General features: G+C 48.5%; 1 protein-coding gene and 1 long non-coding RNA gene across 18 annotated transcripts in view; one reads left to right on the forward strand and one right to left on the reverse strand.

Moving 5' to 3' along the window:
• The window catches only part of LOC105489669 (dishevelled associated activator of morphogenesis 2), a 114,490-nt gene that overhangs the window by 13,510 nt on the left and 73,662 nt on the right, over nucleotides 1-27,318 (reverse strand). For 6 of the 7 annotated variants that reach the window (XM_011754659.3, XM_011754663.3, XM_011754664.3 and 3 more), the window contains exons 4-19: nucleotides 26,825-26,899; nucleotides 26,245-26,339; nucleotides 23,484-23,817; nucleotides 22,391-22,501; nucleotides 20,898-21,001; nucleotides 19,769-19,835; nucleotides 17,975-18,092; nucleotides 15,862-16,000; nucleotides 13,133-13,191; nucleotides 12,809-12,993; nucleotides 11,917-12,216; nucleotides 7,362-7,469; nucleotides 5,035-5,061; nucleotides 3,929-4,035; nucleotides 2,758-2,842; nucleotides 44-150 (exon numbers count right to left, since the gene is read on the reverse strand). In XM_011754659.3, coding sequence (XP_011752961.2) covers nucleotides 44-150; nucleotides 2,758-2,842; nucleotides 3,929-4,035; nucleotides 5,035-5,061; nucleotides 7,362-7,469; nucleotides 11,917-12,216; nucleotides 12,809-12,993; nucleotides 13,133-13,191; nucleotides 15,862-16,000; nucleotides 17,975-18,092; nucleotides 19,769-19,835; nucleotides 20,898-21,001; nucleotides 22,391-22,501; nucleotides 23,484-23,817; nucleotides 26,245-26,339; nucleotides 26,825-26,899 — 2,021 coding nt within the window. The remainder of the gene's footprint in view (nucleotides 1-43; nucleotides 151-2,757; nucleotides 2,843-3,928; nucleotides 4,036-5,034; nucleotides 5,062-7,361; nucleotides 7,470-11,916; nucleotides 12,217-12,808; nucleotides 12,994-13,132; nucleotides 13,192-15,861; nucleotides 16,001-17,974; nucleotides 18,093-19,768; nucleotides 19,836-20,897; nucleotides 21,002-22,390; nucleotides 22,502-23,483; nucleotides 23,818-26,244; nucleotides 26,340-26,824; nucleotides 26,900-27,318) is intronic. The other variant, XM_011754658.3, reaches the window with a different exon arrangement.
• Nucleotides 96-27,318, forward strand: part of LOC105489666 (uncharacterized) — a 42,687-nt gene continuing 15,464 nt past the window's right edge. For 2 of the 11 annotated variants that reach the window (XR_011623763.1, XR_011623766.1), the window contains exons 1-4: nucleotides 96-185; nucleotides 567-657; nucleotides 3,896-7,699; nucleotides 9,103-9,183. This is a non-coding gene — a long non-coding RNA (uncharacterized lncRNA). Of the gene's footprint in view, nucleotides 186-566; nucleotides 658-1,266; nucleotides 7,700-9,102; nucleotides 16,549-16,684; nucleotides 17,979-23,352; nucleotides 23,485-25,163; nucleotides 25,349-27,318 lie in introns of those variants that run through there. The other 9 variants (XR_011623767.1, XR_011623765.1, XR_011623761.1 and 6 more) reach the window with 9 other exon arrangements.

The raw sequence follows: 27,318 nt of genomic DNA on the forward strand, positions 1-27,318 counted from the left end.
AAACCCCACCTGCTCGAATCCCCGCCATGCCCACGGCCCCAACCTGCTCATTTCATAGAGGAAGCGGTCAGCGCGGGCCATCCGCTCGATCTCATGCTTGTGCTCCTCCAGGAGGTCAATGTCGCTCTTCTCCGGGATGAACTTGAGGAGCTGCAAAGAGCAGGCGCAAGTCACACAAGCAACTGGTGAGCAGCAGACATGGGGTGCGGGGTGTGAGAAGCACTTGACTCAGGTCAAGATGGGGAGGGCGCCTTGAAAAAGAGACACACCCTCGTGTGGACAGATTTGTTTCATCTGCCTGAAGGGGATGACAGGGCACCCAGCTCTGAAATTCTTTTTTCTTTTTTAAAATTCAGATGTAACTGATATACAGTATTTCTTTCTTTTTTTTAAAGATAGGGTCTCACTCTGTCCCTCAGGCTAGAATGCAGTGGTATAATCATAGCTCACTGTAGCCATGACCTGCTGGGCTCAAGCAGTCCTCCCACCTCAGGTCCTGAGTACCTGGGAATATAGGTGTGCAGCACATACTGGGTTAATTTTTTTTTAATTTTTATTTTGTAAAGACAGGATCTCACTATGTAGCCCTGGCTGGTCTTCACCTCGTGAGCTCAAGCGATCGTCTCACTTCAGCCTCCAAAAGTGCTGAGATTACAGGTAGGAGACACCACGTCTGGCCTAAAGTACCCTATTCTTCAATGTACAGCTCAATGGTTTGTCTTTCCTTTTAAACAAACTTGAGGTATAATTTACATAAAATAAAATGCACCCATTTTAAATGTGCAGTTCAGTGATTTTTGTCAAATCTCCATCCATTGAATCATTCAGATTAAGATAGAGAACATTTCCATCCCCCAGGAAAGTTATTTTGCATCACTTCAGTAAGCTGTTCAAGTGAATATAGGCTCTCAGCTGAATTCTAGGACGTTAACCAGATTTGCCTGTCCTTGAACTCATGCTGTATGCTCTCTCTTATGTCTGGCTTCTCCCCAGCATAATGCCTAAGGTTCATCCATGTCATGGTCGTTTGTTTATTGCTGAGGATTCTACTGTATGAATATACCACAGTCTACTTATTCACTTTCCTATTGATGGAGAGTTGGGTTGTTCATAGTTTGGGGGATTTATAAATAAAGGTGCTATAAATAGAGTTGGCCCCTGAACAACACAGGGTTGAACTATGCAGGACCACTTGTATGTGGATTTTCTTCCGCCTCTGCCGTCCCTGAGACAGCAAGACCAACCACTCCTCTTCCTCCTCCTCAGCCTGACGACAATGAGGATGAAGACTTTTATGATGATCCACCTCCACCAAATGAACAATATATGTATTTTCTCCTTTTAATGATTTTCTTTTTTCTTTTTTCTTTTTTTTTTTTTTGACAGTCTCACTCACTCTGTTGCATAGGCTGGTGTGCAGTGGTGCTATCTCAGCTCACTGTAACCTCTGCCTCCTGGGTTCAAGCAATTCTCCTGCCTCAGCCTCCCAAGTAGCTGGGACTACAGGCAACGCGCCATCACGCCTGGCTAATTTTTGTATTTTTAGTAGAGATGGGGTCTTACCATGCTGACCAAGCTGGTCTTGAACTCCTGACCTCAACTAATTTGTCCTCCTCGGCCTCCCAAAGTGCTAGGATTAAGGCATGAGCCACCATGCCCGGCCTTCCTTCTAATGATTTTCTTCATAACATTTTCTTTTCTCTAGCTTACTTTGTTGTAAAAATACAGCATATAATACATATAACATAAAAATATGTGTTAATTGGTTGTTTATCTTATCAGTAAGGCTTCTGGTCAACAGTAGGCAATTAGTGGCTAAGTTGTTGGGAAGTCAAAAGTTATATGTGGATTTTTGACTGCACGGAAAGTCAATGCCTCCAGCCCCCACATTATTGAAGGTCAACTATATTCTTGTGTATTTCTTTTAGTCAGTATTTGTACTCGTTTCCCTGGAGTTACACCTGAGAGTGGGATTACTAGGCAATAGGGTGGGTGTATGTTTAGCTGTACAGTGCACTTCCAAGTCGTTTTCCAAAATAATTGTGCCACATGAGCATTCCAATTTCTTCACATCCTCATCAGCACATGGCATTGTCAGTCTTTTTAATTTTAGCTACTCTGGTGGGTGTGTGGTGCCCCCTTACTGTGGCTGACTATATTTCTCTGACAACTAATCATATTGAACACCTTTTCATATGCTTATTGTCTATTTGGAAATCCTCTTTCATGAAGCGCCCAAGTCTTTTTCTCATTCTTAAGTTGATTTCTTCATCATTTTCTCATTGATTTGTAGAGTTCTGTTCTGAATATGATCTTTGTTATACGTATGTATAGCAAATCTCTTCTAAGGTTTGTCTTCTCTTTTCACTCAGTAACCGTGCCCTTTGATGAACAGAAGTTCTTAATTGTAATGAAGTCCAACTGATGATGTTCTCGTGTGTGTGTCTTTCCCAAAGGATCCCAAAAAAAAAAAAAAAAAAAAAAAAACTGAGGGGGAAGAGATTTGGGGAAGATACCACTATTCCTCATCTGACTTTGCCTTGGGAGCCATGGGAGAATGACTCCTGGAGAACACGCAACCTTTTCCAGCTTTCCCCCAGAAGGGCTGGCCCAGGGAGGTTTCTATAAACCTTCCCCCTAACTCTTCCAGCCTGATTTCTCCTTGACCCAAAAATCGTAGCCTCTCTGGGGGCTGTTGGGAAGGGGCATGGCTGCCCCCTGGGTTCAGTTCCCCTTCCTTCCCACGAGGGTCCTCACCTGCTCCAGCATGTCCTTAGCGAGGTCCTCCTGCTCATCCATCTTCAAGATGGCCTGCCGGATCTCCTCGTTAGAAAGCTTCAACCTAAGGCAAAACCCCACCTCAGTCCAGGACAGCCTTCAAACCTTCTTCTCCAAAAGGTACCACTTTGCCTTCCCTCATTCCCTAACATGGACTTGGGAATGTATTTAATAGTACTCCCCCCTCACCTCCTCTACAAAGCCTTCTTAGACTAAACGAGTATGATTCAGTCCATAAACTTGATAATGAGCATTTTAGTGTCAAAATAGAGACGTGAGGGTCTCTGTTCTCTTGATAATCCATCAGAGCTGATAGGGGCCATTTGGGAGTAAAAGAGATGTCTTCAATGTAGACCAAAGGGACAGGGCAACGAGTTCCTGATCCTTTTCCTCCTCCTCATGCTTAAAAAATGCACAGCATCTCCACGGGAGGACAGGATTATCGGCAAGCCACTAAGAGGGCAATTTCCTGCTGCCTTCGTTCTCAGAACACAGAATCGCTCTCAGTCTTCTGACAGCGCCTCAGCTCCCACACAGCTGTCCCAATCAGTCTTGCTGTCTGGGAGATGGAGAAGCCACACAGCCCCATAGCCCTTCCCTATCCCCTCCACATGCACCCCCATTGGGAACCCTGGGGATTGAGAACTCTTTCCACCATCCAGTGGGGGAAACTGAGGCCGGGGGGCTTGTGAGAGGAAAGGGGGGAGGATGTCTCAGAGGCAGCTGGGGCAGCACTAAGAATAGTATGGGAGGTGGTGCCCTCTGACCCTGGCTCAGGCAGGAGGCCCCGGTACAGAAGCTGTGCTGTTAGCGCAGATACTGCCCTGTTTGTTCTGCAGCCGCGGGAAATGCTTAGGGGCTGAGATCATGCTGCTCAATGGCCTGAGCCAAGCGAGGCCCTCCGTGGGCTTAGAGCAACTCAGCCGCCAGATGCTGACCAGGCTGGGCAAGGGCCTCGTGACTGGGCAGTTTCCTGCCTGCAGAGCCCCGAACTGCTGCTCAAGGCAGGTTCCCAGGAGACAGTTCTAGATCAATGCCCTCCCCTCCCAGGGGACAGCAGAGAGGGAGAGGCCCAAGACTGCCATCACTCCATTCCTCCACCCCCTTTGTGCCCCAGGCATTCAACTCAACCACCTTCTTTTGCACATACTTGGAAAGAAGGATGATGCAGTTTTGGGCCCTCCGGCCATCAATGACCGACAGCTCTTTGACCTTGCGGGAAGCCAGGTAGATGTCCTCGGTGGAGCCCAGCTCTTTCTGCAACCAACAAGTCAAGTGGACGGTTGAGGTGTGTGTTCCCTAATCCTCCTCTTACCCACCCCGCAACAGCCACCTCCTACCAATCCAGGAATGCTCCTGGCGTGAGGGGAAGGGGGAAGAAAAAGACAGGAGAGAGAGGAGGGGGGCTAATGGCTAGCTTTAAGAGAAGGTATCTGGGACTTTTCCATAGGCTCCAATGGGTTGGGGAAGGACACTGAGGAGTCCCCCAACCTTTCTTTAAGAAATTATCCATTCTGGACAACGAGGGAAGGGGTTGTGCCAGCGGGTCAGGGCATGACTGATCCCTGTGGCTTTGGGCAATGTGACGTAACCTACCGTGTCTCCCACAGAATCAACTCCCACTCCCACTGCCCAACCCAGAGGCCTTCCTCAGGCTTATGCTGAGAAGCTGGTTGCAAACCCCCAGAGGGAATAGTTACTGACTCCTAGGGACTTTAGGCACAGCCCAAGGTGCCCAGGTGGAGAGCATCCACAAGTTCAGAGGTATGGAAACTGAGGCAGAACTCTCTCCTCTGAGTCCCAGCAGGCAGGTTCCAGAGAAATCATTGATCCCGCCCCACTCCTTCTCTTGGGCCCCTGGTGAGGTATACAGGAGGCTGTCTAGTGTGCTGTGCTTCCTCCGGGAGCTTCAGGGGCCACCTTGCATGGTTATCTGTGTGAACTGTGTAGTGCCTACCCTGTGTGTCCTTACAGGAAAGGCTCTCCTTTGGCCTGGTGGGTAAGACAGTAGACCTAGAAGCCTTCTCCTCATTCCAGGAGACATTGACCTCCACTGCTGCCAGGGGTCTATTTGATTACCTCCCTCTGCTGCATTTCCTCTTTCTCTTTGGGGGCCCTCTCCCATACCACCCTGTATGAATGGGGGATAAGGTAGAAGGTGGAATGGACAAGTCCTCTCTGTCTGGCCCAGTACAGAGCAGCAGCCCAGGACAGCAGTTAAAAGTTGGAGTGGTCAGAGCCCCGAGAGTAACTCACCTGCTGAGAAGGATTAGTTATCAGCTCCTAGGCGGCAGCCACAGCCAACAGAGAATTAAACATGCACAACATTAGCCAAGACATTGGGGGACCCAGAAATAGCATGACAGACAGGGGGATCCCTCAGCATCTACACTGTCCACTTTGTCCCAGTGAGACCCATGGTTGGAGACAGGCACCCGTAAGCGGCACTAGACAGGAGCTGCTTCTAGCAGACATGCACTCACGGAGAAGCCAAACGAAGCGGAGATCAGGCAGCTCCTCCCATCTGCCCGGTGGGACCACCACTCCCCAGTCAGGGCAGACCAAAGCCCTGAGTTCTCCCACCCCAGGCTTTGCTGCCTGTTCTTCCTTTTCCTCTGCTGAAAATGTGCAGAGAGGGTAGAGGACATTCCTCCATCCTGGGATGAGTTCACCTTTCTAAATAGGGGAGGAGTCACAAATGAACTCTATCTGGAAGCTCCAGAAAGTTGTGTTTATTGAGGCAGAGGAAAGCAAGTGTCCTTGAATTTGCTCATTGTCCCTCATCTGTCCTTTGATGTACAATGGGAACTGAAGAGGCACAGCCCACACCTCTGTTCTCCCTGACACCGATGGAGTGGAAGCTACCAACTCAAAACCCGCATGGGGCATAGAGAAGACCATGACTCCCAGGACCTCCCCCGCCCCACAACCAGCTGTGAGAGGAGGAAACAAGGTTCATACGGCCTCCGGGATCTCTCCAGTCCTGCTGCTGGGATTTCAGTCCCAGAGACTGGATGGCCCACTGAGTGAGGGGAGGCAGGTGATTGCACTGTGTGGGCTCAGCGAGGTGAGAGGGACAGGACAGGAGGCCTTTCAGTCTTAAATCTTCTCAACTCACCAAGCTGGGATGCCCCAGACCCAGTTTGTCCAAAACCCATAACCTTTCCTGACTGGCCCCATCCCAGCCTCACTTCAGGGCCCTGGAGCATGGGTAGGCTGGGCCAGAGCCCTGTCCTGCAGAAAGACTCTCAAACGAGGAGGTGGCCTGCGATCACCAAGCCTGGTACGCTTGCCACACACTCCTCTGTCCTCAGCCCCACTTGTGGAGAATTGGCTCCCAGGAGCCAGTGCTCATAAGAGTTCCTTTCAGCTCCAGCAGCCTTAGCTGCCAGCCTGACATGGGCATGGGGTTAAAAATGTCTCCTGGAATTAGGAGTAGAGAATCTGATGCTGTGGGCACCCACATTTAAACAAACAATCATCTGGCCAGAGCCCTAGGAGCGGCTGCATGTGTCCTCGGTCATCCACAGATCGGGGCTGGGCAGAAAGTGAGCTAGGGCACCCTCTCCAGCTCAGTGGGGAGCCAGGCCACAACAGCCAGCCATTGCCAGGACCCACTCATTGGCACCGGGGAAACCCTCGAGACTGAGGTCCTAGGCTAAGTAGAGAAAACAAGGAAGATAGTAGCCCAGCCCCAAGAGGGATCAGTCCCTCTGGGGCGGGGCCAGAGAGAAAGCAATTCCCTGAGGCTTCTAAGCTGGTCACTCTCTAAATTGACTTAGAGGGAAGACCCCCCGCTGTGCCTAGTTACCATGCGGATTCCTGGGCCCCAGCTCATCTCCTGAATCACATTCATTTGAGGGTGAGGTCTGAGAAGCAACCCTTTTGGCAGTCCCCACAGGTACTCGGCACAGTTTGAGATTCCCACCTCAGGAACGCCCTGCGTTCTGGCAGCAACTCACCCCATACTTTCTCTGTGAGTGGAGGACCAGACTTGCTGGCAGCCACCTGTACAGAGAGCCTTGAGAGCAATATCCAAGGCCTCCCCAAGCCCAGCCCCAGACCCCTGAGTGACGTGGAGCAGCACCTTCTGCCTTCCTTGCAAGGCAACATCCCCTGCTCGGTCTCATAGAGGTGTTAACAGACAGAATGTGGTGGAAAAGTGGTTTGAGAAGTGATTATGCCTTCTAAGCCTAGTCCCTGAATCCTGGGCCAGAAAGAGCAAGGGTTCACAGTGGTCAGGCCTTGTGACTCTACCTCCGATGCTCCAGGATGGAAGAGAGAAATGGACAAAACACGTTTCAATACTTGGTGTATAAATATGAACCATAATACAAGGATGTTTCCCCCTATAGCCTGTGCACCTCTACTTCATACCTACATCCTCGGCAAGAATAAAATCATCACCTCATAAAGAATAAAATCATTCAGTATACATGAGAGGAAGGAAGGGAAGGAGGAAGGGAAGGAAGGCAAGGCAAGGCAAGGCAAGGCAGGCAGAAAGAAAACAAGCTGAGGTTTGGCTTCAAGGGTATGGTATATGGAAGTTAAAACCCAAGAGGCCAGAGGGTGTAGGCTCTTACCTGGTGCCTTTGATAGGCTGAAAACATCTTTTCAAAATCCTCTAGGTCCAGAATCCGAAATACCTGCATGTCATCAATCTCATTCCATACGGTGCCAGGGACACGCTCCTAAGATTCAGGGTAGGGAGAAGACCCCACGGTTGGCCCAACTCCGTCATGGAGATGCCCCATGCCTCCCTAACCGCACTTATCTCCCAACTGCACATACTACAACGACCAGGATTTCAGACCTTCAGAAGGGAGTCGGTTGCTCCCCTCAACTTCCAACTTTCTTGAATACTCTGCTCCAGGGTAGAGGCCAGAGACAACCCCCTTCTCCCTTGTGCATGGAGCCACATGTAAGCATGTTCTAGAAATCACTGGGGGTGCTGGGGGGATGGGTAGGCAGTAGGAAAGGGGGTGCACTTCACTTTTTCCAAAAGCAAAGTCAGAAGCTGTGCTCTCAGGGTACTTCACACAGGCCCACTCCCCCTAAAGGGCAGGGTGCCTGGGAGTCACTCCTGTCCTTGGCTGCCATCATTGGAAGATTAAAGCCATACGTATTTGTGATCCTCAAAGCTGCAGCACTGACTGTATTTATGTATCTCAGATGGTTGTTTTCTTTCCCAAGGGTCTTCTTCCCACTTTCCCAGATTCTCAAAGTGGACAAATACCAAAGTTTGGGACCTGGCACCTGTAGTGACACTGCTGAGACCAGCAAGACTCTGCTACAATTTCCCTTTGGGCAGACCCAGGGAGGGTGTTACTATCCTTTACAACAGGGTTTTACATTCCAAGATCTCTCCATTTAGGCCTTACCCCATCTCTGTGTGGGACCTTTGCACTAGGGTCTGGAAAGGAGCTGTTAGCCAAGCCAAAAGAAAAAAGAAAAAAAAACCCTGGAAGTCTCATAGCACCCTGCTGATGGCCCAGAGCACAGCGAGCCAAGCTCCTGACAGGGCGTTCCAACCCTCCCCTCCCAGGAATCCCCACCTCATCTAGAGCTTTGCCGTCCTTCAGCACAGAATCTCTCTGCCTTCCTCTACCTAGAGCACAGCGGGGAACCTCGTTTAATGCCTCCTCTTCCTCTTTCTCCCTACAACTCCCCCTCAGAAAGACTTGGAGAGAGAAACATACCTTTCACTCACTGTTATTTTCTTAAACTCTGGAAAGGGGAGGCTAGGCCAGAGTCAGGGGGTGGGGGCATTCCTGTGGCCTTCTGAAGGCCAGGGACCCTCTCGTGGAATGCGGCTGGGAAGCTTGGAGCAGCAAGGGATACAGGCAGCTGGCCAACCCCAACACAGATGCATTCTTTTCATGGCAGAAACAACGGCTGTGTATGTGTGTATGTGTGTGAGCGTGTGTGTGCTCACAGAAGCACGCGTGGGGTAGGGGAAGGGACTACGAGAGGAGTCGGGCTTCTGGAAAGGGGTGTGTGGGAGGCAAAGAGAAGATGAGAAAGGAATGGAATCAGGGAAGGCAGAGACAGAGCCGGCTGAAGCAGCGTACAGCCGGAGTCTAATCTGCAGGGAGGCCTCCCTCTGCAGCTAGGACCAGGGTGGAGGTAGGGGAGAGAGAAGCCTGCAAGAGTAAAGCTTCCTATCCTTCTCTATTCTTGGTGAGGCTGGGGTAAGAAGAAACGGGCTGGAGAGAGAAAGCTGGCTGTTCCACACTGGGAAGAATTTCCCGTGAGACAGCCGACTAAGCTCAGGCTCGCTCTCTCTCTCTCTCTCTCTCTCACTTCTTCCCAAACACTGCCCAGCCCACCCCCAGCTCCTAGCATCTGCCAGAAGGACTTGAGGCTCTTCGAGGAGGTATAACTGAGGTCCGGAACCAGAAAGCGGTAAGTCTGTTCCTAACATTCCCTACATGTTGACACTCACCACGTTGCCCTGATATGCCCACCTTGCATAATTCTCGAATTTAATTTTCTCACCACTCTGGCCAAGAGCCCATCATCTCTAGTCTAGACTCCTGGGACTTCTGCCCGCTGGAGATATCCTTCACATGCCAGGGAAAGCTTTCTCAAAAGTATGTTTCGTTATGTTTCCCCCGTGGTGCACTGCCTTTGGGGTCAGGCAGGCCTAGCCTGCTGACACTCCCGGCCCTGCCATTTTGTGGGACTGTGGGAAGATGGAGGGATGAGATTTTTCTCCCATGTCACATAAAAGGAAACTGAGTCTCCATCATGTTTTTTTACCTCACCAAGTTGATGTGAGAATTAAGTGAGATAACATACTTCCAACATACCTGGTAGGGCCACTAATAATAACCTATTTTATGAAGACTTTCTATATGCCAGTCACTGTTCCAAGTACTTTGTATGTAGGAAGTCAATTAATCCTCACAGCAATCTCTTTTTTTTTTCAAGCCGGAGTGTTGCTGTGTTGCCCAGGCTGGAGTGCAGCATGTAGCAGCGCAATCTTGGCTCACTACAACCTCCGCCCCCCAGGTTTAATTATCCTGCCTCAGCCTCCAGAGGAGCTGGGATTACAGGCATGCGCCACCACACCTGGCTAATTTTTGTATTTTTAGTAGAGGCGGGGTTTCACCATGTTGGCCAGGCTGGTTTCAAACTCCTGACCTTGTGATCTGCCCGCCTTGGCCTCCCCAAATGCTGGGATTACAGGTGTGAGCCACTGCATGGCTGCAATCTCTTGAGATGGACATTATTATTGCCCCATTTACAGATCAGGAACCTGAAGCTCAAATGATTCCATAACCTGCCCCTGTCACACAATTAAAAGCTTGGGATTGGGGTGATAAATTCTCAAAATGTTATTTAGGAGCCTTTCACCTTTCCCTACTTCTCCAAATGTCCCCCACTGTCTATTCCAACAAACCCACACTCTCCAGTATAGAAATGAAACTCTGGCCTGCTCTGGGCCCCTGGGGAATCTGTGCAGACTTCACTGTTACTGGACCCAGAGAAACTCCTGAGCACACAGCTTCATATGATGAAAATGTTGCAAAAATATTACTTGCTTTGGCTGTCCTTCCTTCATCATTGATGTGCATGATAACTTTTTATTACATCTTTAAAATCTTACATTATAAATTGTGACAATAGGAGACAAAACGTTATTTCTCTTTTTACCACAATACAAAATGTTATTTTCTGATGGTGAACAATGAACCTTTCTGCACAGCCTGCAGCCTTTGGTTCTGCAGAGCAGTTGGCCTACTCATGTGCAGTTTGTCTTTCTGGCTCACCTCATGGCCACAGAGCACCCACAGGGTACAACTGTGCAGTGCACCTGTCACCAACCTCAACAATCTTGCTTTGAATGCTGCTAACAGGTGGCTCTAAAGCTTAAGTAACTCAGATTGGAGATGTTATCAGAGGCCCAGGAAACTACAAATGGGCTGTGTTCACACTTCATCTTTCCACCTAGATTATAAAGCCAGAGGCAGAGGGAATTTTCGAGATCATCTCACACATGAGCAAACTGAGATACAAGTTGAGTGATTTACAGAGGTTGTATGGCTAAAGCCACACCTGGTTTGGTTAGAGCCTCACCCTTAACTCATCCCAGGCTCTCTAGGTGTTTCTTTGAACACACTTCCTAATTTGGCAGATCCTAAGCTCTGAGAGGACAATGGCATTTTCTTACTATTCATCTACCTGGTCTGCCATTAGGAGAAGAGCCCTAATAGATAGCTGACCACCTACTTAGCAATCTTGCATCTCTTGACTCTGCATTTGAGCTCACTGAAGCTCAGACACAATGGTACAGTTATGAGTTCACCAAGAGCTAGTCCAACAGGCCCATAGGATAAAGTCAGTGTGGAATCCATTCATCCCAGCTTCAAATCCCAGTGAGCCAGCCTAACTGAAACCAGTTACCATGCAGGTGTTTACCTCAAGGACAAAGCTCCTAGTCCTCCTAATAGGACTGCCATTGTGCAGAACCAGAGGCAGGGCTTGGTCCAGGCTGGAACTGGCCTTCGATTGCTAGAGGTCTAATGCAACCAAGGGCATCTCTACTCTATGCTCATGAGAGTCCCACAGAGGAATCGACCCCCACCTGTGGTTCTGGGATTGGTGCTTATTAGTGGATAATACTCATTAGGGTCTCTCACTGCTGGTCCAGACATGAGGCTAGTGTGTGCAGCTTCCCCCAGGAAGATGTCAAAATGGATATGTCTTGCCATCAGACTCTTTAGTCCTTTGTATACATTGCCCTGATCTTTACCAAAACCTAGATGCTGGCCCAAGCTCTTTGCTTATTTTTCCATTCTTTCCTTCAAATGGACCCTGTCCTTGAATTCTACTCAGTGTTTGTCTTGCCTGTGACTCCATTAACCCTGGGCAAACACAAATTCCATTTGTAGACGACTTTGTCAACGCAAGCATTGCCCCATGCCAAGCGTCTCTCCCAGGGTAGGTGTTCTCCCCATGGACCATGAGCTGCCTGGCACAGCAAACCCACTTTTTACATCCACATGACTGCCCTTACCCACCACCAAAGAAAAGACCTGGAGTGGAGATCTGCAAACAAGGGGCAGGCGGTCCCTGAGGCTGACTGCCCTACTGTAGAAGAATGGGCCCACCAGCCCCTTCCCAGATGCTCACCTCATTCAGCTTCACCCAGTTGAAGGACTTCAGCGGGTGGGAAGGCTGGGGAACACGCTTTTTCCTGAGTGGGACGTCACTGCTGGGGTAGGGGTCCTGAGGGAGGGGCAGGCCCATGCCGAGGCAAGGTGGGGCACCTGGGGGAGTCGGGGGTCCCCCGGGAGGAAGGGGTGGTGGTGGCGGAGGGGGACAACAGGCGAAGGGCAGAGGAGGAGGGGGTGGAGGCAGGTCATTGGTTGTCATTGAGGAAGACAAGGTGAGTGGGCCCCCAGGGGGTGGTGGGGAAGATACAGGGCCTGTCTGTGAGGAAACAGAAAAATTGCAAGGACAAGCCATTAGCACCAATGCCATTCGGGTCTCCCACCTTGATTCCTCTCCTTACTCCTAGTCTCCTTCTATACTAGACCCCAAATCCTACCCTTACCTTCTACACGCATTTGGCCCCATTTTCTCTCTCTGCATCCAAACATCTAACACACACACACACACACACAACACCATCCCCACAGACAGACACACAAGTCACACACACAGGCAGTGGACAATCAGAGTCATAGCCATCACAATGCAATTGCAGGATTGATTTTTGCAGTTGTGTAGGTTACTGACTGTACAAGGTCTCCAACTGAGAGACGGAAGTGGATCCAATTCCAGCTGCACTCTGCTGTCCAACGTGTGCTTCCTGGGACAGTGTCACCCGAGGAAGGGACATTATTTTTCTAACTAACACAAAGGTGCCACCTGTACAGCCTCGAGGGTCTCTTCTATCCTGGCCCAAGGTCTCCATCTCTCTTCTCCCTCATGCTGGGCCTTTCCCACACCTGCTCTGGCCACCCTGTCCTGAAGCCCAGGGTCTTGGCTCAACTATGTAAAGGGGGAGATGTTTGCGTACTGAGAGTTCGCTGAGCTGGGCTACCAGCTCTGCCACTTGTCCCCGAGCCTGGCGCAGCTCCTGGGACTCCCGGGCCAGTTTGTCCTTCATTTTGTTCAGCGTCCGCATCATCTCTTCCTTCTCCAACGTCTTTGTCTCGCATTCCCGCTCCTTCCTCTCCAGACGGCTCATGAGCTCCATATGTTCTGGAATGGGGGTGGGACAGGAGAGGAAACAGGAGAGAATGTGAGTAATGTGGCCCCTTCCCTGGAAGGACATGGAGTTATGGGCTGGGCAGGGGAAGGGCATGTGGAGTGGACAGCAGGCTTAGGCAGAACCCCTCACCTTTCCGGAACTTCTCTGCCTGGTCTCGCCACTGTTTCACTTCGTTCTCGTTGAGGAGCCTGGCAGGGCATAGAGGGAAGGGGCAATGTGATTGTTGACCATTGACTCACAGCTTCCCAGGAGACACCATCTCTCTACCCTCCAGGTGGGGACCCTGGTCTCCAATCTGTCCAGCCACATCAAGGGGGCTAGGATTTAGACTTCCCGGGTGTCTCTCCAGGTCCCCTGCCCCGTTCACATTATGTGTCTGTGGAGACCGTGAGAGAAAAGACCTTTAGATACCTTATAACCTGGCCCCTTTGTGATACAGCTGGAGCTACTGAGGCTCAGAGAACAGGGGTAGATTAATTAATGGTAGAACTAGGACTGAACCTCAGGCTCCCAAGAGTTGTATCATGACTTGCACCTCCTTGTAAAAATAGGTTTACCTTTAAAAGAGATCAAAATATTGGCCCTACCACGGTCCAGGTTTCCAAAGACCAATGTGTAAGAGCAAGAGACATCAGCCACACCAGCAATACAGACTGAGTGTGTTCAGGGTGACACACATGACAGCCTTGTTCATGCCAAGCTCTTGAAACTGTTCAAATTTAGCTTTTACCTTGACACCAAGGCCTAACAGAGGTGAAATCCCAAAGCGAGAGCCCAAGAATCATTTCCTTTACAAATCTGAGAATGTGGAAGAGTTAGACCCATGACGTTTAGACCCAGGACACAGAAAACAGAGTATGGAGAGGGAGATATTTGGTGAAGATATTTCTTTGAAGAGGGCCACTGCTATTATCCCCAAGATGCTACCTCCTTCATCACCATCCAGGGAAGGGGTTTCTTTGGGCTCTCTCCTAGAGTTCTGATTCATGTTCCCTGAAGTTGGGAGGGAAGCAGGGTAGACTGGGGCCCTACTTGGAGCCAAGCAAAGCCCTGGGAGCAAAAGAAAGAGAACGTTGCTGTGCGGGGCCCTGCCAGCACTCCTAGAGTTTGTTGGCACAAGAGATTGCATGAGGGTTGCCCATGGGTCAGATGTAAGCCTCGTGGAGGAACTGGGGTGCAGTTATTACAGTCCCGTGCAAGGGGAGCTGTTTCCACCTGAGCGAAAAGTGGGAACATCTACACCATAAGTCTACAGGCACTGGACTGCCAGGGAACCAGGGGCTGACGGAAGGGCTGGAAGCAGCCAGCCAGCTGGAACAAAAATCCGGCATGGCCAGCGAGCTAGGTTTTGTAGTGAGAGGCACCCAGCAAGGAACTCCTAAAGATTCCAGGAACACACTGATGTCTTTAACCATATGCCAAGGTGAGAGAGCAGGGAGCCTGTTTACTAAATTACCTTATCAAGTAAGACCTTTTCCCTTTTTCCTTCCTGTTCCCCAGGCTGACCCTCTTCAGAGGGTCAGACGGGTTAATAGAAAGGAGGAGTGGGAGATAGAAGGGGTTACAGGGTAAACAGAACAGAAAAGGCAAATATCACACACAGACATATGTGTACACATATGCACATACACATGCATACATACACACCCATTCCAGTTTCCTGGCCCTAGCTGGTGGAGGAGAAAGATTTAAGGCTAAATCATATCTAGAATGTCATGATTTTTGTCGTCCTAGTTGTAGATTTCAGACTGTGTTGCACTTGAAAGTGATCTTAGGACTTCTGTTACCCAAGAAGGGGTAAAAACTTCATTGGACCTGAGGAGTTTTTAATCCTCTAGCAGTGGAAAAGATTGCCTGCTAAATAGCGTAATGAATTAGTAGGAAATAAAACTAAAGTTACCTTTTGATCACTTTCCCAGTTGCACTTGTCCAACATACCAATTAGGATTTTAACTACATCAACATCTGACTATGCAAATGAAAACAGTAGCAAGAATAGCTGGAAAATAATTGTCTACTTGGCTTTGGAATGCAACATAATGAATCGAGAGCCAATTTATCTCCTTTAAGGGCAAGTGGCTCAAACTCATACTGAAAGTTAAGTAAAAGCTTAAAATTAAAAATTAGTATGTTAATGTAAGGCCTTCTTATTAACTGATGTAAATTTAAATTTGTTTCTCTGTGTTTCTCTATCCAAGGTCAATAAACTATGGTAAACCAGAAGGCCTTAGGCTCTGACAACCTTATCCAGCAACCCCATGATTGAATGGTCAGGTTCTACACATCAGTGGTCAGCAAACTTTCTACAAAGGGCCAGAGTAAATATTTTAGGTTTTACACACCATGCACAGTCTCTGTCACTTATACTTGTGTTTAATGTTTAAAATGTAAAAATTATTATTAGTTCACAGGCCATACACAAATAAGCTGGAGGACTGGAGTCAGCACATGCACAATAGTTTGCTGACCCTCGTTCTATGTTAATGTGTTTAAATTCCCCATCTATCCAACCCATGCAGTGGATCGTCGAGAGTCGAGAACATGCCCAATACACCTGTGCTGGCTGTCCAAGAGAATAATCACTAGCCACGTGTCATGTGGCTATTTAAATTTAAATGAAACAACCTTTAAAGTCAGTTCCTTGGTCATACTAGCCATGTGTCAAGTACTCCATAGCCACATTGAACAGTAACAAAATGGCACTTTTTTCATTAGCTTAGAGAGTTCTGTTGGACAGTGCTGCCCCAGACTCATTTGGGGATGACTAGGTTGTGAAAGGGAGCTGAGGTTTCGCTGGTGAGACCAGAGAGAGATGAGGAAGGTGGAGGAAGACAGGGCAAAGGCTGGCCACTGCTCACATGTTGACGATGTTCTTGACATTGAAGTTCTCCAAGGGAGCCAGGTCAGGGTCTACACCCCGCTCATCCTGGAGGACAATCTGCTGGAGGATGCGGTCCAGGAGCTGCCACTGCTGGAAGTAGCCACCGTTCCGTTTGTCTGAGGGATGACAGGTATCATATCTTTCCTGAGCCCTGGAGTCCCCTAGGGCCCATCCTAGAGTCACTGCCTGGGCTCTGGCTGGTGAGGCATGCCCTTCTCCACCCATGGTAAGCTCCCAGTCTAGAGGAAGAGGCAATGCCATTGCTGATAATGGCAACTCACTGATTCAGTCATCTCTTGATTATCAGCAACTAGACTTCTACGGATGTGTCAGCCACCTCCCCAATATACTTCTCTACTCGCTGAAATACTTTCTGGCTGCCTTTCTTCCTTGTTTGGACCCTAAGCATACTATGCCCAGGAAATGCAGATTGCTTTTTACATTATCTATAAAAACCACCTGCTCCACAATATTACATGCTGAATAGTGAAGTCTCCAGGGAAGTTTTTTAAAAAAAAGATTTTAGTATTATCTACACTATTACTCTACAGAGAAAGATGAAGGGAAACTGATTACAGGTGTGCACTGAGAGTCAAAATGAGTTAGAGAAGTGCCTAATGGAATTCAAGAAGATTTCTTGTGGAAGTGACCTTGAACTATGAAGGTAAAGGCAGAGTGTGTTGTGTGTGATCTCACAGACTCTCACTCTCATCCCCTCTAATGATAGTCATCTGGCTGGACATGGACTTCCTTTTTATGTAATAACCAAAAACTCTCTTTCCTTGGTCCTTAATCCCTAGCACTTTATCTCTATTGACCATCATAAAAATCCAACAAGTTCAATCCTGACATCAAAGCAAACCACAATGCCTACAAGGTAGAATACTGAGTCTGCAAAGTCCCATTTTGGGGCAGAGTAGAAGAACCCATTCACATTGCCCATGGAACAGGAAACAGAGGAATCCCTGGGAGCACAAGAAGTCATGTTTCCCAGAGATGTATATATCCTCCATGAAGACCTCCTGCAATGAGCTTTGGAGAACTGATAGCTTCTTAATTCAGGTCACTGCGTCTATCCTGTCCACCAGTCTACTGACACATGCATCGCAAAGTGGTATCATTTACCGTCTACCTTTCACCCAGCAAAATCGTGTAAAGCCAGGTCACTAGCTCACAGAGGCAGAACATGTTTTATCTCAACCCTTGACCCCACAGAAACCAAAATTCTTTCTCTATGTAAATATCTCGCTGAGCCTCAGGTTCATTCACTATTCAAATGGACATAATGTGTATTCCTTAGGTCTTTCTAAGGTTCAGAGACGATGTGCTAAAGGACCTCACATCATGCCTGGCCCAGAGTTGGCACACAATAAGTCACAGTTGCCATCACTGTCACTATGATTGCTGACACCACCAACATCAACCATTATGGTGGGCCACACGTGTTTTCAAAATATTCTCTTTGTGAAGAGCTTAAGTACCAAGGGGTACCGTTAAAGCTCATTTCAAATTGCATTCTGGAGTGGCTATTAGCAATTATGTACAATTTATTCAATCACTGTGCACACCTGGATCTTAAGAACTTAGCCATCTGCTCCCGTAGATGCTGACATTTGGTATTTGTAGGCAGAAGCAGGGGCAAGAGTGTAAGAGGGGAAGCCAACAAGGACGAGATAAAGGAGTTGATAAAACCTTAAGAAAAAAACAACCATGTTCATTCCACATCTGTGCTACTCCCCCAAGCACAAAACTTTTTGGAACTCCCCAACATGACTGATCTCTCCCCCATCATGAGCTGAACGCTGAGCTATTTAATTTTGCAATGATCAAGCTACTGTTTCTGGACTAGGATGTTGGAGTTTCTCAGGGCCAAGTCCCCAGCTCCTTCCCCAGATGACAGTGGAGGACCTGGCCCCAAGGAGGGAAGGAAAAGCAGGGGCCTCCGTCATGGGGCCTGGCCTCCCAAGAGCAAGTGCACAGGGAGACATGGTCACACTCCCCAATCCAGGGAGGTCCTAAAGTCTTGTCTCAACCTGCCCCAAGTCAAGGCTCAGGCCAGTCGAGGGAAGCAGCGAGTACAGGGTACTCACAAGGCATCTGCAGGCAGTGGTGCAGCACAGAGAGCAGGCAGGGGTAGGCCTCTGTGTACTTCAGCTTCCTGTGGATCAGCTCGAACATCTGGGAAGCACTCTTGGTGTCGATGTGGACCTGGGAGAGAAGAGGGCACAGTGATTGGGGGGTAGGCAGCAGAGGAAATCAGCAGGAGAGAGAAGACCCTGCTTCCCTCTACTACGCCCTGTCTCCTAGGAGAGGTTTTCTTCCCCTGCCTCTGGCCCAGGCTTAAAAAGAGAGACAAAAGGAAGAGGGAGATAGTCAATTATGTAAACTAGAGTTTCTCTGTCTCAGCACTATTGGCATCTTGGGTCAGATAATTCCTCGTTGTGGGGCCTTGAGGCTGCCCTGTGCATTGTAGGTTGTGTGTCAGCACCCCAGCCTCTCCTTAGCAGATGCCAGTGGCACCCCCTCACACAAGTCAAAATATCTCCAGATGTTGCAAATGTCCCCGGGGGAGATGAGAGCAAACTCTCAAGCCCCTGCTTGAGAACTACTGATCCAAACTCAGGGAAGGGAGCAGGGGCATAGAAGTTTCAAAGTAGCAGGTGGCATGTGGCGCAGGTCCACCACCTGGGTTCAAACCCCAGATCTACGCTTTAGTTGTGCGATGACAGGCAAGCTGCTTATCCCCTCTAACCTCTGTTTCTGTATCTATAAATCCAGGGCTTTTGTGAAAATATAATGGGATGCACTCAGTGACTGTAAAGCACCACCCAAAAGTAGCTTTCTATTTGGATAGGGATTTTATAATACAATAAAGCAGAGTTGTGTGCTTTCAGGGTTGCTGAGGCTAAAATGAAAATACTATTTAGTTTACTAAGCATGATCTGGTTAGGGATGGGGAGAGGGGACTCAGGAAGTTGCTGGAAGGCAGGGGAAAGTCAGCCCAGGAAAGGTATTTGAGACTAATCACATGTAATAACTTGCTCCCTTTCCTTTGGGGGTTTCAGTCTCCTCCTAGGCTGATGCCTTCCCAGGGGAGGCTTCCACAGCCAGCATACTGCCAAGGCTCTGGAAATGGGATGTGATGGTTCATTTTAGGTGTCAACCTGATTGGATCAAGGGATACCCAGATAGCTGGTATGCTCAGAAAGCATTCTTTCTGAGTGTGTCTGTGAGGGTGTTTCTCAAAGAGACTGGCATTTGAGTCAGAGGACTGAGTAAGGAACATCCCACACCAGCTCCACCACAGCACAGGGCCTGGAGAAATGGCTGTGGGGCCACCTAGAGCCCTACTACCATCCTGCCATCGCTCCATCCTGTGGGCTGCTCATCATCCAATTAGCTTAGGGTCTGGAGGAACAAAAAGGCCAATGAAAGGTGAATTTTCTGTCTCCCTCTTCTGGAGCCAGGACACCCTTCTTTTCCTGCCCTTGGACATCAGAACAGTAGGCTCTCCAGCTTTTGGACTCCAGAACTTGCTCCAGTGGCCCCTTAGGTTCTGAGGCCCCTGGCCTTAGACTGAGCCATGCTACTGGCTTCCCTGTTTCTCCATGCAATAACTCCGGCCTGTCGTGGGATTTCTCAGCCTTCATAGTTGTGTGAGCCAATTCCCCTAATAAATGCTCTCTCATCTATCCATCTCTATATGTATCCTATTGGTTGTGTTTCTATGGAGAACTCTGATCACAGGACCTGGCCATGGGGGTGCCCACCAGGGAACCAGCCCACACCAGCCCTGCCACAGCACAGGGTCTAGAAAAGTGGCTCTGGGGCCACCAGGAACCCTACTGCCCTATTGCAATCGCTCCACCCTGCCGGCTCCTCACCATGTCAAACCTCCTGGCTAGCTCCAGGTCATCCTCATTCCGCACCATCTCGAAGAAGTCTAAATGTCTAGACAGAATGGGGAGGCAGAGAGATAGACGTTACAGCCAGGACACACCCTTGGTTGAGGGTTACAGCCCCTTTGAGCCCCCCACTGGCTAAATCTGAAAGCTTCATTCAAGCAAAGTGAAGGCAAAATGGGAAAGAAGCTGCTGTTTGTAGGACACCCATTGTCTGACCTTTATAAGATCCCATGACCTTCCTTCGGGGAGGCCAATCTAGGGTCCCTTCACCTTAGAATGGGCTTCTATACTTCGGCACTACTGACATTTTGGGCTTGCTTATCCTTGGTTGTGGGAGGCTGATCTGTGAGGATGTTTAGCAGCATCCCCAACCTCTACCCCCTAGATGCCAGCAGGACCCCCCAGTGTGACAACCAAGAATGTAATGTCTGCAGGCATTGCCCAGTGTCTCTCAGTTGAGGACATCAGCCCTATGTCTGTTTTCCCCAGTACTTTCATAGGGTCTCCAAGTCAGCCCTCAAAACTGATCTCTCCCTCATTTTCTATCCTCATGCACACATCCACTCATTCCACCTCAAAAGGATCCATCCTCTGTCCCTTAAAACCTAGTGTAACAAAATAGCCTAAATGAATGGAACAGAACCAGTGCGGCCTCACTGGTACCACATGGGAACATAATTGTGCCCTTGGATCAACAAGGGCTTTACAGCAAGCATTTTGGGTGGGACATTTCTTTGTTGAGCAGAAAGGTTCTGTGGGACATTTAGCATTCCTGGCCCCCAACAACCAATACCAGTACTGCCCACCACCAACCAGTTTGAAAACCAAAGAACACCCTCACATATTTCCACATGCCCCCCAGGGGGCAGTACTGCAATGGTTGAGGGCTACTGGGTTCACCTGTCTATAACATCGGAGATGAGACAAGCCGGTCAGCAAAGAGGACAGGCAAGGGCACCCCTGCCCCCCACAGAACTGATTCTGAATCTATGCTGGGTATGGCAGCTGGCTTCCAGAGGGAAGGGCAGCCTTCACAAAGGTCCCAACCATCCCCATCTGAGGCACTGTCCCCGCAGGTTTGCAATGGAGACGGTTGCTTGGACCTTACTTGTCCAGGATGGCATTTTCATGTTGCCGGAGCTTGTCAATCACAGGCTGTATCCCCAGCATCAGGAATTCATACCGTAGATGTAGGCGGAACTCCAGATTATCCTGGGGGTCACGAAGGGAGGGCCAGACTCATTGGCAGATCTCAATTTCCACAACATCCCCAGTGGAGCCCTCATCACCACCCTAGCCACAGACCCAACACACCTCCCACAGCTAACTCACCTGGAGCTGCTTCAAGTCCCAGAGCTCCAAGAAAGAACAGAGACCTTATTTCTTAGTCTAAAGCAAGCCCAGCTTCTTTGAGGTCTCCTGCCCCACTTCCTTCAAGCCCCTTGCCAGTTTTTGCCTTCAGCATCAAAGAGCAGTGTTGTACAGTGACATGGAGCACAAGCTTTGGAATCAGATAGATCTTGGATCTGGTCTTGTGACCTTGGGAAAGCTTTTAGTTTCCCCATTTGTGAAATGGTCATAACATGACTAATCTACAGGGATGACACTTGTTACAATTCCCTGATGAGGTGTGGTTACCAGCTAATCAGAGCACATGACAGCCATGAAAAGCTGGTACCAACAAAGGTGATGTTAGCACCTGAGGGGAAGATTATTCCCTCAACCGGCCTTCCCTAACCCAGGGCATAAGGACAAATTGTTTAAAAAAAAAAAAAAAAAAAAAGTTTTCCTAGCAGGAAAAAAGGGAAAGTAAAGATCATTAAATTGCTCCCTTTGCCCCTTTTGCCCTTCAAGTTAACCTTGACCAGGGCATCTGATTGCCTTAGAATTTGGAATGTTCACCTGCTTTTCAAGTTCTTCTACTGTTGCTTTTTTTTTTTTTCTTTGAGACAGAGTTTTGCGCTTGTCCTCTAGGCTAGAGTGCAATCATGCAATCTCGGCTCACTGCAACCTCTGCCTCCCAGGTTCAAGTGATTCTCCTGCCTCAGCCTCCCAAGTAGCTGGGATTACAGGTGACCACCACCACACTCACCTAATTTTTATATTTTTTTAGTGGAGATGGAGTTTCACCCTGTTGACCAGACTGGACTCAAACTCCTGACCTCAGGTGATCCACCTGCCTAGGCCTCTCAAAGTGCTGGGATTACAGGCATGAGCCACCACGCCCGGCCTGTTGCTATTTTTATACTTCAAGAATCCCATTCTGACCCCAAAAGTAAGGGAGACCAGAAGGCATACCTAACAGAAGGCACTAGAAGAACATGACCAGCCAACCAGAAAACAGTCCAGAAACAGCTCCCTACAAACAAGGTCCCAAACTTGCCCTCCTCCCACCAATGATTCCCCACCGCCCTGAGCCAGCATCAGCCAGCTCAGCTCTGGGTCTGTTCACAATGCATGATGCTACCTATGCAGGCAACTCCCCAGGAGCCCTCCCGGGTTTAATATCAAAAGCAATTATTGGGGAAGCAACACACTCACACACTCTACCCCAGGTCCAGAAAGTCAGGGAACAGCAAGGGCAAGGAGAAGGCACCCCACCTCTCCAGCTCCAGCATTGAGGACAGCATTGATGAAGGACATGATGGCTGTTTTCAGATTCACTTCATCCCGGTACCGGCCCAGACTTCGGTCTAACTCGTTCAGCAGGGTCTAGGTGGAAACGCAGGACACAGCAGGAGAGGGCTGAGTCCCCCCAAGTGTGGCCTTTTTGCACCTTTACTCCTGTCGCCTTCACTACCTAGAATACCCCATCTGCTCTCTCCACCTAATCAGGTCTGTCCAATTTACTCTGGGCTGCCCCAAACCTCACCTCTGCCTAGAAAATTCCTTTGCCTCTCCTCACCTCAGTGGCAGTGCTGCCTCACATCCTCTCCACTCAACCTTTGGGGCTTGGTCTACATGGTTGAGCAGTGCTTCAGTGCCGCTTTATCATCGTGCTCCAGCTGTTTACAGCTCATATGTATTCCCTGCCTAGCTCCTTTATGGTATGGACGCTGCTTTTATCCCTTTTCCATCTTCTGCAAAGAGTCAGGACCCAGTTTTGGGCAATAAACTATAGGGTTTGTAACATCAGTTCCCATCTCTATGGACTTACTCTGTGCCAGGCACTGTGCTAAGATACTTCATATTTACTATTCATCTCATTGACACTTTTCTGGGCAGGTCAGGGAAAGAAAAGAGAATAGCATGGCTGAAGCCCCCAGGGATGATCCCAGTGTTCCACATTAGGCATTGGCTCAAGCATAGCACCTAAAATCTCGATCTCAGCAATTGCACTCAATTCAACAATTCTTGACTGAGCCCCTATCATGAGCCAGGTGTTGAGGTTGGAGATGTAGAGCCCCAAAAATAATGCAGGCCAATATCCCAGCTTCCAGGAACCCACTGACTAGTAAGGAGGACAAGTCCATTTCCCACCCAAACTCATAACTCTTAAGGCCCTGCATGTGTTTTTATACAAGCCTTCGAGGTCCCAGTACTCTTCACCTGTTACCTTCCAGGAGCAGGCATGCAGACCACATTACCTTCCTTTTCCCCCAGTTTCTGCTGCAAAGAATCTTCAGGCTCTCACTCACGTGTGACATCCTCCGTCCCACCCAGCTGGCATCCCGCCTCCAGCCAGGCCCCTCACCTGGAAGCGGGTTCGCTCCGCTGCGTACACCTGATAGTGCAGCATGGCCTGCAGCACCTTCTTGTGGCCACCAGGCACGAGGCACACAGCACCCAGGATCTCCAGCACAGCCACCTTGGTCTTGCTGTTCTCTGTGCGCAGGCTCTGGGCTATGGTACTAATGGCCTCAGGCTGTGCCAGCACATGTGCCCGCCCCTGGGAGTTGTTCATCAATGCTTTGATGCAGCCGATGAGCGAGGTGTGGATGCGGCTCTCACAGGTGGCATGGTCCATGCTCCGGAGAAAATTTAGCAGACAGGTCAAGCCCTCCAGCTCAATGAAGCGGGTCACAAACCTACAAATCAGAGCCATTAACAAATAAAATGTATTGTATTTGCATATGATTCTGCGTACACTTTGCAAATAGTTACCCACTTACCTGTGCACCACCATGCACCTTGTCCCACCTACAGTAGCTACTTGGCTTATTTGTAGTTTATCTAAAGCACTGAAATCCTATCATCTTCTCCAAAGACTTGTCTTATTTGCATTTTAAATACTGTGCTTTTGCATATCATTGTCAGTTGCATAGCTAAAATAGTATGAATGTGAAGGGGATGATCATGATAATTATCAGAGCTGTTAAACCTCAACACTCCTCTCCAGTGAGGATGGAGATTAAGAGAATTACAGTCAGATAATAAAGAGGACTTCCAGATAGGAAGGCCATCAGAGTCATCGAGTCATGGGGTTAAACCTAGGGAAGCTACATTTCAAGGGATCCTAAAGAAAATAGCAGAGTTATCTATCTTGAATGTTAGCAAAAAAAAAACAATAATAATAATTAAAACCCATTTAGCTCAGGGGTTCTTAATTTGGAGTCTGTTCTGCTGAAGAATCTATGGATAGCATTCACAGATCCAAGGACTTGGGTGGGAAAAGAAAATTACATTTTTATTTTTGGTAACTTCTAATTAAAATTTAGCATTTTCCTCAATGACGAATATCGGCAATAAATGACAGTAGTAGTAAATGACAGTAGCATAATCTGTGACTCTGTCACCCCAAGAAATCACAGCTATTTTCATACCAAATTACAGTTGTACCAGGTATTTCAAAATACCATTTGCACTCCTCAGTACTTCAAAATTATGATGGTTATCAGACTCGCAGCTGGCTCTTGCTATTTAAGGTATAAAGAAGCACAATTCGTTGCTATCTCACTTTTATTATTTGTAGCTGTATTTTCATTATTTGTTCATCCTATCTTTGTATCTATTATTTAAAACATCATTCCTGAGAAGCAGTCCATAGGTTTCACCTGGGTGCCAGATGTCCATGGCATGCTCACACACACAGGTACCCTTGATTTAGTAAAATAATTAATGATCTAAGAAAACTATTATAACATTACTTATCCCAAGTGTATTTGTGTTTATGTTATTGTACAAATATGCTTAGAAAATAAAAGAATGTGCTTTCAGACTAAGTTGTTAACAATAGGTATTTTTTACTTTTTTCTGTTACATGCTTTTCTGCATTCCATAAACTTTCCACAATGACAATGTGTGACTTTTGTTATCAGAATATTATTAAGGGAAATTACAATAAGTTGGGGTAGGAGACAGACCTGGCAACTTCCCTTCAACCCCTGTATTTCCTGACTACCTCATCCTTTCCTCTCTCCCCTTCCCATTCCAGAACCCCACCACTACCAGAATGACAAGAGACAATTAGGATGCTCCCATTCTTCTTGAGGCTGTGTCTAGTCTCCTGGGGAGAGAGCTCAGCTCAGACGACATAGACACCCCCACGCAATGGATGGCTAGCTCTTTGCCAGGGGAAGAGTGGAGGGCGGCTCCTGATTGTTTGCTCATTTCCATGGTGTAAATGCTCCCAGCATAGCCAATTTCAAGCTACAGACTGATGTCGTTGAATGCAGAGTTGGGAAGAGATGCATATTTCATAGTGTTTCCATGTACATACAATGCATGTAAACTCAAAAGTATACATTATAGTAAATGTAGAAAAATAATTGGGTAATTTGGGAGTGAAGAGTTTCAAGTAGTTATTACCTTTGTTTTGATACAACTTATTGAATCTTAAACTTATATAATTGAAATTTTAATCATAGCTACGTTTAACAACCAGCTTACAAAATTGCTGAAAATTTGACAGTCGGCATTCGCCAGCTGGTACGAGCCAGTTCCAGCACACCACGGGGCAGACCCAAACACAAGGAGACCCACTTTGGGCCCCACACATTGTGGCCTGGGAAGGGAAAGGGGTCCTCCCATGGCTCCAGGACTTCTACTGCTTTTCCCATTCTAGATGGCAAATCCCATCCAGAGACACCACACCCCCCCTAGTGGCTGGAGTACTTCTCTACCCGCGCGTTCCTCCTTTCCTGGACGGGGCGCTCACCCTGCCCCCTCATCCTCAGACGGCTCTTTCTTATGTACCTTGTCCATTTGGTCACCCTCCTATTCTATCCTCTTACCAAAAATAAATGAATAAATTTTAGAAAGCACTTGCCCTCGATTCCTCTTTAGAGAGCTCCTCAGGACCTGAGGTTTATCCCACTTTCCCAGGCTTCTCTCCCCTCCTCCCAAGCCCTGGTAGCCTCCCAGGAGAGAAGTAGGGGCTGGGAAGTGAAGTCAGGTGAGGCAGAGTTGGCCAGGAGGACTGGCATGGGAGCAGAGCACTGCACAGGGCTTCAGGAAGGCAAGGAGACCAACTGTGAAGGGACATGGCAGGAAGCAAAAGGGGGAAACTGAGTTACCTCATAGGCTGTGTCCGGAGGGCCGTCTTCAGGTCTTCCACGACTTGGTTCCTCATCTCCGTCTCCTCCTCATCAAACGCGTACAGACTCTGCATCTGAGGGCCAGCAGGTAGAAGGGGGCAGAAGTCACGCTGGGCTGCCTGTCTCCCAACCCCCTGCACTCCAGCCCAGGTGTGACCCAGGGGCCATGCTTGCCTCAGAAAGGGTGAGGCCTCGGGGAATGGTTTACTGAGACCGAATGTTGGCCCCTGGGAAGACCTAGGTTCTGGGCTGGGACTTCACTTTCCTCATCTGTGAAATGGGGAGAATTACTGGCCCGGTTTATTTCCCAAATTTGTGTGATGCCCAAATGGATTTTAAAATGTTTAAATGGTTGGGGGACTCTGAGATTGCACAGAGGAGGGGTGGATTACCTTAAAATTTCATGAATAACTGGAAAGCTGAACTCCAGTGAGTGGGCAGTAGGGCGCTGAGGAGCAGGAAAAGGCAGTTTGGTGTGTCGGGGGTGGGGGTTGGGGGGATCCCTCTCTGCCTTAGCCTTTCCAGGTGGGGGCAGGGCAGGAGAGGGGTAGCCACTCACCGCAGCCATGGAGTTGATGCGGTCAATGTAATAGTCAGGCCAGCTGGTCGCCAGCTTGTTGGGGTCCTCCTGCTCCTGAAACAAGAAAAAGGATAGCATGGACCAACAGGCAAGGCAGGCCCGTGGCCTGAGATCCTGAGCTTCATTCAATGTCAGCAGAGGGATTCATTTCACAGCTCTGCCCACGTGGGGTGGGCTGGAGGAAATTACATGCTCTCCCAGGCTTCCATTTCTCCCTTGGTGAAATACAGATGATGAACATTGACTCTCATGGCCAGCCAATGACATGGGCAGCAACCATGCAGGTGTATGTACTCTCAGTGAGCAACATGCACCATTTTTTAAAAATTCTTTTTCTCTTGTTCTGTTTGCTCAGCTTGTAGTTAATGAAATATAATTTCCTGGCTGTTAAATCTAATTCGAATTTGTGTTTATTTTTATACATCTTTTTACTTTCTCTGATAATCTCATTCTCATATTTTACAAAAGTATTG

This window comes from Macaca nemestrina, chromosome 5 (assembly GCF_043159975.1).
Source record: "Macaca nemestrina isolate mMacNem1 chromosome 5, mMacNem.hap1, whole genome shotgun sequence".
In the NCBI taxonomy this organism is placed as follows: domain Eukaryota; kingdom Metazoa; phylum Chordata; class Mammalia; order Primates; family Cercopithecidae; genus Macaca; species Macaca nemestrina.